This window comes from Rhinopithecus bieti, unplaced genomic scaffold (genome assembly GCF_001698545.2).
Source record: "Rhinopithecus bieti isolate Rb0 unplaced genomic scaffold, ASM169854v2 scaffold_5101, whole genome shotgun sequence".
In the NCBI taxonomy this organism is placed as follows: domain Eukaryota; kingdom Metazoa; phylum Chordata; class Mammalia; order Primates; family Cercopithecidae; genus Rhinopithecus; species Rhinopithecus bieti.
The window spans coordinates 591,255-603,559 of NW_016804853.1; the positions used below are offsets into that span (position 1 = coordinate 591,255).

The 12,305-nt window shown below is 43.8% G+C and overlaps 1 protein-coding gene across 11 annotated transcripts in view; it reads right to left on the reverse strand.

Annotated features, from left to right (window-relative positions):
- Positions 1 to 12,305, reverse strand: part of ITPR1 (inositol 1,4,5-trisphosphate receptor type 1) — a 361,669-nt gene that overhangs the window by 37,158 nt on the left and 312,206 nt on the right. For all 11 annotated transcript variants that reach the window (XM_017870725.1, XM_017870723.1, XM_017870722.1 and 8 more), the window contains 3 exons: positions 12,003 to 12,178; positions 6,360 to 6,524; positions 1,271 to 1,466 (listed from right to left, as the gene is read on the reverse strand). In XM_017870725.1, coding sequence (XP_017726214.1) covers positions 1,271 to 1,466; positions 6,360 to 6,524; positions 12,003 to 12,178 — 537 coding nt within the window. The remainder of the gene's footprint in view (positions 1 to 1,270; positions 1,467 to 6,359; positions 6,525 to 12,002; positions 12,179 to 12,305) is intronic.

Here is a 12,305-nt window from a genome sequence, read left to right on the forward strand (position 1 = left end):
GCTGGAGATACATGCCAAGAACATAGCCTTTGGGAGGGAGAGCACAAAGGCTGACTGGCTCAGTCAGCCACAATGATTCTAGTCTGTTCCTTAGACTCAGGGGATGAAAAACCAGTAGTATTTCACTAAGTAGGGCCAACTATTGTAACTGAGAGAAAAGGGCACTTGGGTATCAATAAAGTATTATGGTCAGTTTTTTTCACTCTCAAAATTGGAAATCTCTTCTGTTCTTGCTATGTGTAAAAATAACATGAGCTCACTGTAAAATCTGCATATAGTAAAAAAGCCCCAGAGAGCGAGCTACTGCTAGCAGTCTGGAGGTATAGTCATCCATGTTTTCATATATGGATATGAGCTTTTTAATTTTTAAGAAAACATAAGAAGACCGGGCATGGTGGCCCACACCTGTAATCCCAGCACTTTGGGAAGCTAAAGCTGGGTGATCGCTTGCACCCAGAAGTTTGAGACCAGCCCTGGGCAACATGGCGAGAACCCATCTCTACAAAAAAGACAATTAGCCACATGCAGTGGCAGGCGCCTGCAGTCCCAGCTACTGGAGAGGCTGAGGCGGGAGGATTGCTTGAGCTCGGGAGGTTGGAAGTTGCAGTGAGCTGAAATCATACCACCACACACCAGCCTGGGAGACAGAGTGAGATCCTCGGTCTCAAAAAAAAAAAAAAAAAAAAAGACATACATGTGATCCTACTATAGTTATCCTTCTGCCATTTCCAGCTATATCTTGTGGGTATTTTTCCATGGAGGTTTATAAAGATGGACCTATGTGCAAAGCACCCCACCTCATGGATGTACCATGATCTGATGAAACACCCCTGAACATTTAGACTGCTTCCAACTGTACATTGCAGCGAATGTTCTCCCAAATATGTCTGTTTCTACATGCACAGTCAGCAGGCTTTTTTTTCTTTATGTATAGATTCCTAGAAGTAGATTTACTAAGTTAAAGGGATGCATACTCCAACGCTCTCAATATATATGGTCACTGCTTTACAAAAACGTTGCATTAGTTTAAAAGATGATGTTAGTGAATAAATAAATGTCAGATCTGGTCACTCACTCTTAGCATTTCATATGCCACACTGCCTTTTGAGTAAAGTAAGAATGAAGATCTGTATTTGAAATTCACACTCTACGTGTTAGGGAGACACAATGGGGAGACAGCTGCATTACCAAAGTCATTATTTTCTTTAGTTTAGTTATAATCAGGAAATAATCTTTTAACATTAAAAAGATCAGAAGATCCCAAACCCACCTGGAACAGCTGTTTCATTGGGCAGCCTATCTACTTCCAAGATAAAGTCATCCTTGAAGAAAAGATAGCCCACTATTGAGAACAGGTAAACAAGGATCAGAGCCAGAACTGCTGTCAGGATGATGGACCGTCCATTGCGAGTGACACTTTTAATGACATTAAGCAAAGTCTCTTCTCTGTACACTAAATCAAAAAGCTTTGAAAACAAACAAAAAGAATTTTAAGAAGCCTCGATGTTAGATGTACATCACTATCCCATAATGAAAACTTGGTTTATAGAGCATTTACCCTCTTAGAAACTCAAAAGCATTACACATGATCTTAACACCGAACATCTTCCCTGGCTTCACAGTGAAATGGAGATGGTAAAAATGAGGAAAAATAAACACAGAAGAGGGCAGCAGGAAACAACAGCAATTTCAAGTAGTATCCAGAGCCATTTAGAGGGCCTGGAAATAGAGAAAATACATGCTTGTGCCAATAAGTTTCAGAGAGAAAGGAAGAGGAAAGTGATGAGGGTCTTGGCATCCATTCATTTAGAAGGTACTGAATTGAGTTTCTATGAAGAGCCAGCCACCCTGGTCCCTGCCTTCCTGCAGCCAAGTGTCTGCTGGGAAGGCAGACGTACTACAAGCCAGCATCAGTGGCAAGAACTCTGGACTTAGATATAAGTTCAAATCTTAGCTCAGCTACTGTCCACCACATGATCTCAGGCTAGGCACTTTCATCATCTCCTCTGGGTCTCCATTACCTCATTTGCAAACTGGAGGATGTAGAGTTATTATGAAGAATAAGTAAACCACATATGCACAGTGCTTAGCACACTGGCATACATATGTTGAGTAAGTACAATAAATAGTAATTATTAATTTCCTGATCAAGAGACTGGGGCAGGGTCACATAGCTAGTATATCACAGGGACATTAGTGGCGGTAACACTGTGAGGGTAAAACCCCTGCAGGTCACAGTGCATTCAAAATCCAGGCTTGCCCTCTGCTAAGGAACCTGCTCTTTGCAAGAAGTTGGCTTCCTGAGGAATGGAGGATCCCTGTAGGTACATATAGGTATGGGAGGATGATGGCTAGTTTTCCAAGAGCTATAGTCACAGATACTTGGCTAGAAGAATGGTGGGGAGTGTGGGGAGAGAGCTCTCTGAAGTTACTCTTAGACCTGAGGCTAGTTTTTAGCATGGCCTCTGGCTGCTGTCTAATCTTGTACAGAAGGTTTGGTCTCCACTGTGGCTTTGGGGTGTGACTGCACCATGAAGTGAGTCAGGGGACAGGGTCAAATCCTGACTCTGCTTTTAACTTGTTGCAAGGTGTCGGTCAAGCCATCTAAGCTCTCTGGTTCTGTTTCCTCATCTGTAAAATAAGTGGACTGAGACAGCTGATCTCTGAGTCCCTTCCAATTTAGAATTTTACATCTGAGGTAATTTTCTGGTTGGTTGGCTTTTCTGCCTCCTTAACACCAATCTGTGTTCTGAGACTAGTTCTGTGAAAGGCATTGGGTAGAGTAGGATACTTAAAGGGAAGCAAGGAAGAGGCGTTTAGTCAATACAATACAATACGACAGAAGGCAAAGTGTTGCTGTTAATGTTGGTTAAATATTTTCCAGCAGCTCAATATAAAGTGGCAAGTAAGGGCAACTTCAGACAACAAGCAAATGATACTTGTTTTCTGTTGTTAAGGACCGCAGAGATTATACAGGCTCCAAATCATTGAAATGACAAGCAATTTTTTTCTTTTCACTCATCTGTAATTTCTGATTTTAAAACAGTCAATAAGTATTATTTATATAAAAGAAAAGCTTTCTTCTAATTAGAAAATTATGCATGTTCAATGGAGAAAACTTGGAAAACAAAGAAAACACAAAGAAAAGAAGTCACGAATAATTCACCATCTAGAGACATTCGTTCAATAGCTTAATTCCTTCTGGCCTTAAAAAAATGCAATTTATAGATACATATTGTTTACAAAAATATTAGACCATAATACTGGCACATAACCAGCCTTTCACCAAGCCATCAGGAACATTTTCCTGTCAAAAATGATTACCTGGTATTTCACTACACGGGAAAAACATGATTAATATAACCAATATGTTTTTAAAAAACAGTCAAGATGTTTCCAATTATATGTCGTAATAAATAATGCTGCGAGGAATACTTCTATACATGCCTCTATACATGCTCATCTAGTTTTCTTTTCAGCAAATTTTTGGAAATGGAGTATTTGGGTCAAATGGTATAAGAGAAACATTTTGCCTACTGCCTTCAGAAAGGCAGGATCACTTTACATTCACCACTAGTAAAGAATCATGCCCGTTTTACCCCACTCTCACTAGTACTGGGCACCATCAGGCTTTTTAACCTTCACTAACGTCACAGGTAAGACACGGGATTGCGCTGTTTTCGTTAGCATGTCTTTGTTTAGAACCAAGGATGAACCTTTTTGCATGTTTACTGACCATCTGGATTTCTGCTTTTGTTAACTGCCTGCTTATGAACTTTGCACACTTTCATCTCTAGGTGTTAATATTTTTCTAAGGACACAGCTTTAATGCAGGCTCAAGACCAGGTCCAGCCAGTCTTTGGGGGCTGGGGGCGGGCGGCAGTTTAATTAGGCCACCAGATTACCCTCCCTGCCTTCTGGCCTGCTAGCATGGGGCAGCTCTCCCAACCCTGGAACACATGGGTGTTCCCTGCTGAGGTCTCTCTCCTTTTATAGGCAGCCCAATTTCTTTTGGTTGCAGGCTTTCCTTATTAGTAGGATAATTTGAAGTGTCAGTGTTTTCTGGTTCTTACCAGACACATTCAGGACTGCTTTGATACCAAAAGGAGCATATTACTTGAAGCCACAAACAAGTCAAGGTCCACACAGCTTAGAAAATCCCCCCTGAAGCACAGGAGAGGCATCCAACCACAATCTAGTCTGATCCTATTGCATTTCCTAAAACTGAACTGAGGTAGCATCATCAGAAGCTGAGAGTTACTCTTATCTTTCTGTGATAAGTTAGAGACTTGAAAGCACAGATGCAAACTAGAACGTGAAACGCTAGTTTCACCGATGCAAGGACTTTTTCACATGCTTGAATAAAAGGCAGTGTCAACTTGGGCATCAACAGAGTTGTGTGGCTCTCCTGCCTCCATCAGTTATTGACAGTGTGACTCTGAGCAAGTTACCTAACTTCACCAAGCCTCAGTTTCCTCAGGTGCAATTGGAAGATACCATCTACCTCAAAGGTGGTAGTGAGAGCGTGTAGAGAAGAGTACAGGGTGAGCACTCACGCAACAGCTGTCCCTGTGCTGTGCTCCAGACTGTGAGACCTATGAGGGTAGGGACTGTGTTCCTCTCACCATTATGTGCCCTGCATCAGGCACTGGCACTGGCCTGCATTGCAAGTCATGAAAAGAAGAGGACTCGAATGAACAGAATAGAAGCAAAGCCAACTGGAGGCAGATTGGAGGGAAGGGCGAAGCGTCTACTGGGGCGAGGTGGCGTTGGCCAAAGAGGAATCTCCTGTCTCTTGGGACAGACCCCTTGGCAGGGATGAGAGAGACCACCAACTGAACTCTGCCACCCTGCCAAGGGAGGACAGGAATTTGTTGTCCAGGGACATGATGGCATGAGACAAAAAGTTCCAGAAACAGACATAAGTCTCTAAAGATTTCTGATACAAAGTGATCAAAATAGGCCACATAATGGGAATCACAAGTATATCCTGAGACCTCGCTGCCTAAAACCTCAAAATATAGCCAGATCTATTTTAAGATGAGGGAAAAGAATCCATTCCCTTTAGCCTGCCAAAATCCACCCCTAATGGAATGAGCTAATCCTAGTGATCTGAACGGTGAATTCCTTATGGTGTTTTGGACGGGGGAAGGAATATAGAATGACAAAGACAATAATAATAGCTGGCAATCGTTCGGCAGTGCTATTCTAAGACCCTGACCTGAACAGCTGCATGTAATCCTTATGACGGCCCTGTGAGGGAGATACGCTGTTCTCATTTTGCAGATGAGGAAACTGAGGCACAAGGCAGTCAAGTACGTTAAGCGAAGGGAGCATCTCACACAGTTGCATTTTGTGCTTTCACATCTCTAACCTATTGCAGAAAGATAAGAGTAACTCCCAGCTTCTGATGATGCTACTACCTCAGTTCACTTTTAGAAAACCCAATAGGTTCAAACTAGATTGTGGCTGGATGCCTCTCATACATGCTTGGGAGGGATTTTCTAAGCACCTCCCTGAAGAGCTTTCCTTGCTCTGCCTTTTGCAAGTGCCTCCTTCTTTGTAAGTCAACCTTGAGGCCTTGATCATTTTTGTCCTCACAAATATTTTAATATTTCTAGGCTCTTTACGGTGTTGCTTGCAGATAGGTCAATTTTATGCTTCCTGTCATTTTATGTAGGCACAAGAAAATGGTTTCTTATCTACAACGCCACAGGTCTAGATTCCCTTTAACTACAGGAAAGTAAGCAGTTATTTGATTTGTAATTTAAAAACATGCTCAGGAGGAAGGTGATGGAACCAGCTTGTTTAATAGACTGTCAAGACGTTAAGCACCTGGCTCATATCGGAACAAAGTAACTGCTACTGAAAGGGTCTCCTGGACCAATAAATCTACTGAGCTCATGATCATGAATCCTGGGGCTTCAAAACTAGCTCCTACTCTTATAGTCACTACATGTGTTCACGAGAAATGGATTCCATGAGAACTGTTGGATGACAGCCTCAAAAACACTCCTCTTGGTATAAGTGCTGGCTGAGTCTAAGAAGTAAAGAAAAACAAAGGTGCATGGAGAGGAAACATCTGAACCTACTGCGGGCATTTTCCATTACTGAGAATTAACAGATTTGGACTGCACAGTACACAGTGCAGTTGTGCGACTCTTGAATTCCTGGGCTGACCCAATTCCTGTGGAGCTTTCCTCTCAGATCCCCCCAAAGGCTGCAAACTGTGGAGCTTCAATATTGATGGACCAGGCACACCAATCACGATTAAAAGGAAGGGTCTGTGATGAGAGAGAGGACATAGGACCCTTTCCTAGTTTCCCCACACATAAAATATTTCCACACCAGGTACTCACCAGCAGACTGTAGAAGAATTCATGGACAAAGAGCCCCATGGCACAGATCACCAGATACAACAAATGATAGAGGAATTCAACATCCAGAACCATGGCTCGGTAGCCTCTTGTGAACGTCCCACAGTTGCCCACAAAGCTCATTAGAAAGATGATTTTATTGCATACCTGAGAACAATGACAGGACCAGTCAGATGGCAAGGACTGTGCCAAACTCTTCATGAGAGCAAAGAGAGTGTCTCACACAGATGTATTTCAGTCACCATGCCCAAACAAACGCTTCCTTTTCCACCTGGTGCCCACCAAACCCACCAAGAACCATTTGCAGATCTAAGTCATTTCATTACTTTGCTTTTCAGGCATATTACAAATTACATAGTAGTGAAATAACTTCATGTGCAACAGTAATCAAGTAGCATTTCTCTATGGCAAAAACAAAATTAACACATACTGAGATCATGATTTTCAAAATGAGATATGAATCATTTCTAACATTCTTATATGAGTTAGTCAAACACAGAAGTCACCTCAATCCACGAACCCTGTGATCAGAATGATCAAAAGCATTTTCTGAACTTGCTACATTCTAGGCACTGGAAGGTGGCAATTGAATGAGCAGTGATCAGTTCTTGCCTTTCATTGCTCCTAAGTCCACAGGGAAAACAAGAATTTTCTTGGGGGAAGAAACATAAGGGACTCCAGGATGAGTTCTATTCCCCCTGCCCTCTCTTCTGGGAATAACTTCTAATTACCCCTCTGAGTAGCAGTCTTTGAGGTCTGGGTGGGACTCCAACCTGGCCATCACAATATTGTATTCCCCTGGGTACAATGACTGGTTTAGAGATAGACACAGGACCAAATGGAGCCAATGATGTCCACTGAGCTCTTTCTTGGGATTGCAGCAAAAGATAATTTTGTTCTTTCCCACCAACCTTGAACCTGAGCAGCTGTAAACTCTGGAGCTGCCACATTACCAACACTGAAGGCACCACCAGCACTAGGGACACAGAACCAAAAGATGGCAAGGAGGAACTGGGCCCTGAGGACACTGTCTGAGCCCCTGTATCAGCTGTGCCTGAAGCAAGGCTCTTGGTTTCTTGGTCAAAATGAACCAATACATGTTCTCCTTTGCTGAGGCTAGCATTGATTAGGTTTTCTGGTATCTGCACCTGAAGGAGTCCTAACTGAACTACTGTGCGATATAGTCCCACCTTTGACAGAAACCCCAATGCCTGGAAGTCCATCTCTAGCAATATGTTGACAGAAAAACTTGGCTCAGGAGGAGGCCAGAGAGGAGCCTCTCTGGATGCACTTGGTAAAACCATCTTCTGCTACTCTAGCTCCCTCGGCCACAGGTGCGGGGGAAATACTGCCAGTTAATCTGGTAGGTTGGTGTAAGTGAGCTTCTCGGCAATCAGATAAGCGAGGAAGCCGACACCCACAGATCGCTGCTGGCTTTCTCAGACAGGCTAAGCATTCAATCTGCCAGTTTTTTCCAAAATTCTAACCTTTGCTAGTGGAGGGGCTTTCATAGGGTGGGAAAGTAGCATTGATTCTGGATGATCCATGATGATGTGGTTTCAGGGAGGGGCAGATGGTGCCCTGGGTGACATCACACATTACAGGACCTCAAACATACCCCAGCTCCTGCCATCTTAACAGGGTGATCCACTTCACCTGAATCCATTCTCCCCTCTAACTTCTGCCCTAGTTTTCTCCATTGCTTCCCCAGGAAATAGCTGCTATTTGTGGTCTCAGCCTGCGGCTGGACTCTGCTTGTTAGTCTGAGATCTGACTCCCATCCCCACCTCTCAACAGAAGTAGCTCATGTGAAGTCTCCAAGGATTCTGCGCACCCAGCAGTCTTCCTGTCTGCTCTTAGCATCTTTCCCAGCTCCCTGCAGTGTGACAAGGCTCCCACCGCACCCTGCTTACCACTCTCCCAGCTGGGCTTTAGGACCCTGCCTTCTCCTCCTCCAGCTCTCAGAACTCCAATGTTCTTTCTCTGTCTCTGTCCACAGCTACTTTCCCTCTCCCATACATTCCATGTGGGTGCTTCTCTCTTTTAAAATTCACTCTAGGCCCGGCATGGTGGCTCACGCCTATAATCCCAGCACTTTGAAGGCCGAGGAGGGTGGATTGCCTGAGCTCAGAAGTTCGCAACCAGCCTAGTCAACACGGTGAAACCTCATCTCTACTAAAATACAAAAAATTAGCCGGGCATGGGGTCACGCGCCTGTAGTCCCAGCTATTTAGGAGGCTGAGGGAGGAGAATTGCTTGAACCCAAGAGGCGGAGGTTGCAGTGAGCCCAGATCACGCCACTGTACTCCAGCCTGGGTGAGAGACTGAGACTCCGTCTCAAAAAAATATGTAAAATAAAATTCACTCTAAATAATTATTTATTATAGCTGTTTGCCCCCCACCCCAGCTCATGTTGTTGTAAATGGTAATTAATTCTTAGCTGAGTCTTTCCCCACCTGATTTTCTTAAAGAAGTGATAACTGTGGAATGATTATCACAGAAGGCCAAAGAAAAAAAGAACTAGGCAGTCCATAGAAGACAGCCTCTGAAGTACTGAACATTTTTTCTACCTAGTTGTTTATGTAATTCTTTTGTATTTCCTTCTTAAATGGTTTCCTCTTGCTGTAGGCAATCCTTACATTCCCCTCTCCACACCCATACGTAGTTCTGGTCATGTATTTCCAAATGCCCCAGCTAATGTTTAACAGCCTGTCTTTCCACCTGAAGCCCAGTAGTTCAACAATTTAAATGCATTTTCACCCTGAAAACTAGATCTTGGCATGACTTCATTTTAGATGGCCACAGTATTCTTCTCGCAATCATTTGTGACTGAAAATTTGGAGCCATATTCGCCTCCTTCATTACCCAATCAAGACAGTGATACCCTCTTTGTCTGAAAAAGGGACCCAGAGTGGCAATATGGTTTGGTTCTGTGTCCCCACCAAGTCTGTTAAATTGTAATCTCCAGTGTTAGAGGTGGGGCCTGGTGGGAGGTGACTGGATCATAAATAGTTTAGCGCCACTTGTCCTGGATACACTATAGTGATAGAGAGCTGGTTGTTTTAAAAGTGTGTAGCGCCTCCCCATCCGCTTCCCTCCTGTTCCAGCTCCAACTTTGCTGCTTTTACTCCGCCATGAGTGAAAGCTCCCTGAGGCCTCCCCAGAAGCGGATGCTGCCATGCTTCCTGTATAGCTGCAAAACCTCAAGCCAATTAAACCTCTATTCTTATAAATTACCCAGTCTCAGGCATTTTATAGCAATGTGAGAATGAACTAATACAAGCACATTGCTTTCTGGGTGGGGTAAGGCTCTGACTCTGTGCCCACCATGTGTTGTTACTATTTCCTTCCTCTCTCTGTCTTTCTCTTTTTTTCTTTTCTTTCTTTTTTTTTGTCAGTCTCATTCTATCACGCAGGCTGGAGTGCAGTGGCACCATCTTAGCTCACTGCAACCTCCACCTCCCAAGTTCAAGAGATTCCCATGCTTCAGCCTCCCGAGTAGCTGGGATTACGAGCATGTATTACCATGCCAGGCTAATTTTTGTATTTTGTTTAGTAGAGAGGGGTTTCACATGCATACTGGCCAGGCTGGTCTTGAACTCCTGGCCTCAAGCAATTTGCCCGCCTTGGCCTCCCAAAGTGCTGGGATTACAAAGATTTGAGCCACGGTGCCCAGCCTATTTCCTTCCCATTTCTGACGTCCATACCTTCCTTCTTTCTTGTACACTATGTTTAAGACTCAGGCTTGTCAAACCCAATCAAAGCGCCGCTACAGCCCCTAAAAAGCCTCTTTGCCTCTAGTCCCTCCCGATGAATCCACATAACATGCCATACCGAATGCATTTTCTCCAGAACACTTCTTTGTATGGACCATTTCTTGGCTCAAAAACACCACAGGCACTTTCCACTACTGGGAACAGAGTTTCCAACATATATTCTATACAACACTAATCTCAAGTGATACTTACAAAAAACTGCAGGAAAATAAGTTTGGGAAACAGAAATACACTGTTTTCCTTGGAGGTTCCTAATCCATATTAGTACAGTAAAGTCTGTGAGGAAGCCTGCAGTAATGAAACCCTTCATGATGTGTTTACCCCAGCATTTTTCATGTGGATTCAATCACGGGACCCTTTTTTCACCTCGTATTTATCAACGTGGAATATGCTCTGGGAATGCTGACCTGGGGGACGAAGTCCAGTTGCTTTATCCTAAAATTCAGTGCTGCAAGTGACTCATATAGGATCATTTCCTACTGATCACTACCGACCAAGAATGAGGTGAAACTCTTTATTGTCTCTTGATAACATCCAGGGCTTTCCCATTGTTCTGCTCTGGCCTATGCGGTCCACAAAACCAAAACACTCTTCTCAATCCCTGCTTCATGGCCAGATCCTCTCCATTCCTTTTTTTTTTTTTTTTTTTAAATTATTATTTATTTGTTCATTTATTTATTTTTGAGATGGAGTTTCCGTTTGTCACCCAGGCTGGAGTACAGTGGCATGATCTCAGCTCACTGCAACCTCCACCTCTCAGGTTCAAGTGATTCTCCTGCCTCAGTCTCCTGAGTAGCTAGGATTATAGGTGCATGCTTCCAAACCCAGCTAATTTTTGTATTTTTAGTAGAGATAGGGTTCTGCCATGTCGGCCAGGCTGGTCTCAAATTCCTGACCTCAAGTGATCCGCTCACCGGGCCTCCCAAAGTACGGGGATTACAGATGTGAGCCACTGAGCCTGGCCCTCCATTCCTTAAGCCCTAACTTCCATCCTGCCTCCTCCCTGTTATAAGCTTTTCAGCTTGACATGGCCTCTTCTCCTCTAAAGTCCTTGCTGCCTGTGCCACATGAATACTCCCTTTGGGACATTTGCTGTTGCACTGAATTACTCTATTATTTTGCAATATCACTTCCAGTTTTGCATGGGACCTCAGCTTCCTTACATGCTCAGGGCAGAAAACCCTGGAAGGCATTTTTAGATCCTCCAGTGCCTCACATGTCCAAATTTTCTCCGTCCCTTCACCAGGAAATCTCTCCAATGTATGGTTTTATATCAGTTTGTCCTAAGAATTCTCCCAGAGATGAAATTGGCTTCTATCTTTCAATGGTAGTGAAACAGCATTTCTAAATGTCACCACTGACTTTTAAATAACTGTCTCTGCTTCTCCTCTTCCCTCTCTACCTGCCCTGTATTTGTATTTGGCCAGGCCCTCTTACCTCTCCCCTCTTTTCTATGTGGCCCTTTCCAGAAGTGGGTGCTGTGTTAATATTTGATCATTTCACTTATTGTCTAAAATCTCCTGTCCCAACAAACCTTTAACCAGATTGGTAAAACTAACTTAAATCTCAAAGTGCTACCACTTTTTCTGCCTATCTCCTGACAGGGATAGTCCCTAACAGTGAGAATGCTGATGTCCAAGGGATACATTACAAGGCTCACTGCACCATGAGGAGCTCAAGAGGGAGGCGTCCACCTGCAGCGATCCCTTGCTTCTGCTATTTTAATAGTTGCCCCAAACAATATTTTTCTGGACTGAAAGCACAGGCCAGGATTCTAGGAACCAGAATGCAAGGCATTCTTATTAATCTGCAAACAAAAAACAGTGGCAAGGAAGGTATTCACACTTACATTGAAAGCGCCCAGAAGAAACAAGGTGGGTTGTAACCCGACCGAAAATATCAATCGTAGAATTGTGGAGGCAATTAAGGCCCGGATGCCATGGGGCTTTGGGAGGGCAATGACGATGGCCAGAGAGATGAGCATGGCTGTCCACAGGAGGCCCGACCAGTGGGGCTCCAGGGTTCCTGCAAGGACAAAACAGGGTTCTCTCACAAATCTGTGCATTCACTGAGTACAGGGGACAGACCTAAAACATGCACCATTACAGATTCTTCAATAACTTTTTTGGCTTACGAGTCCCAACTCTCACCT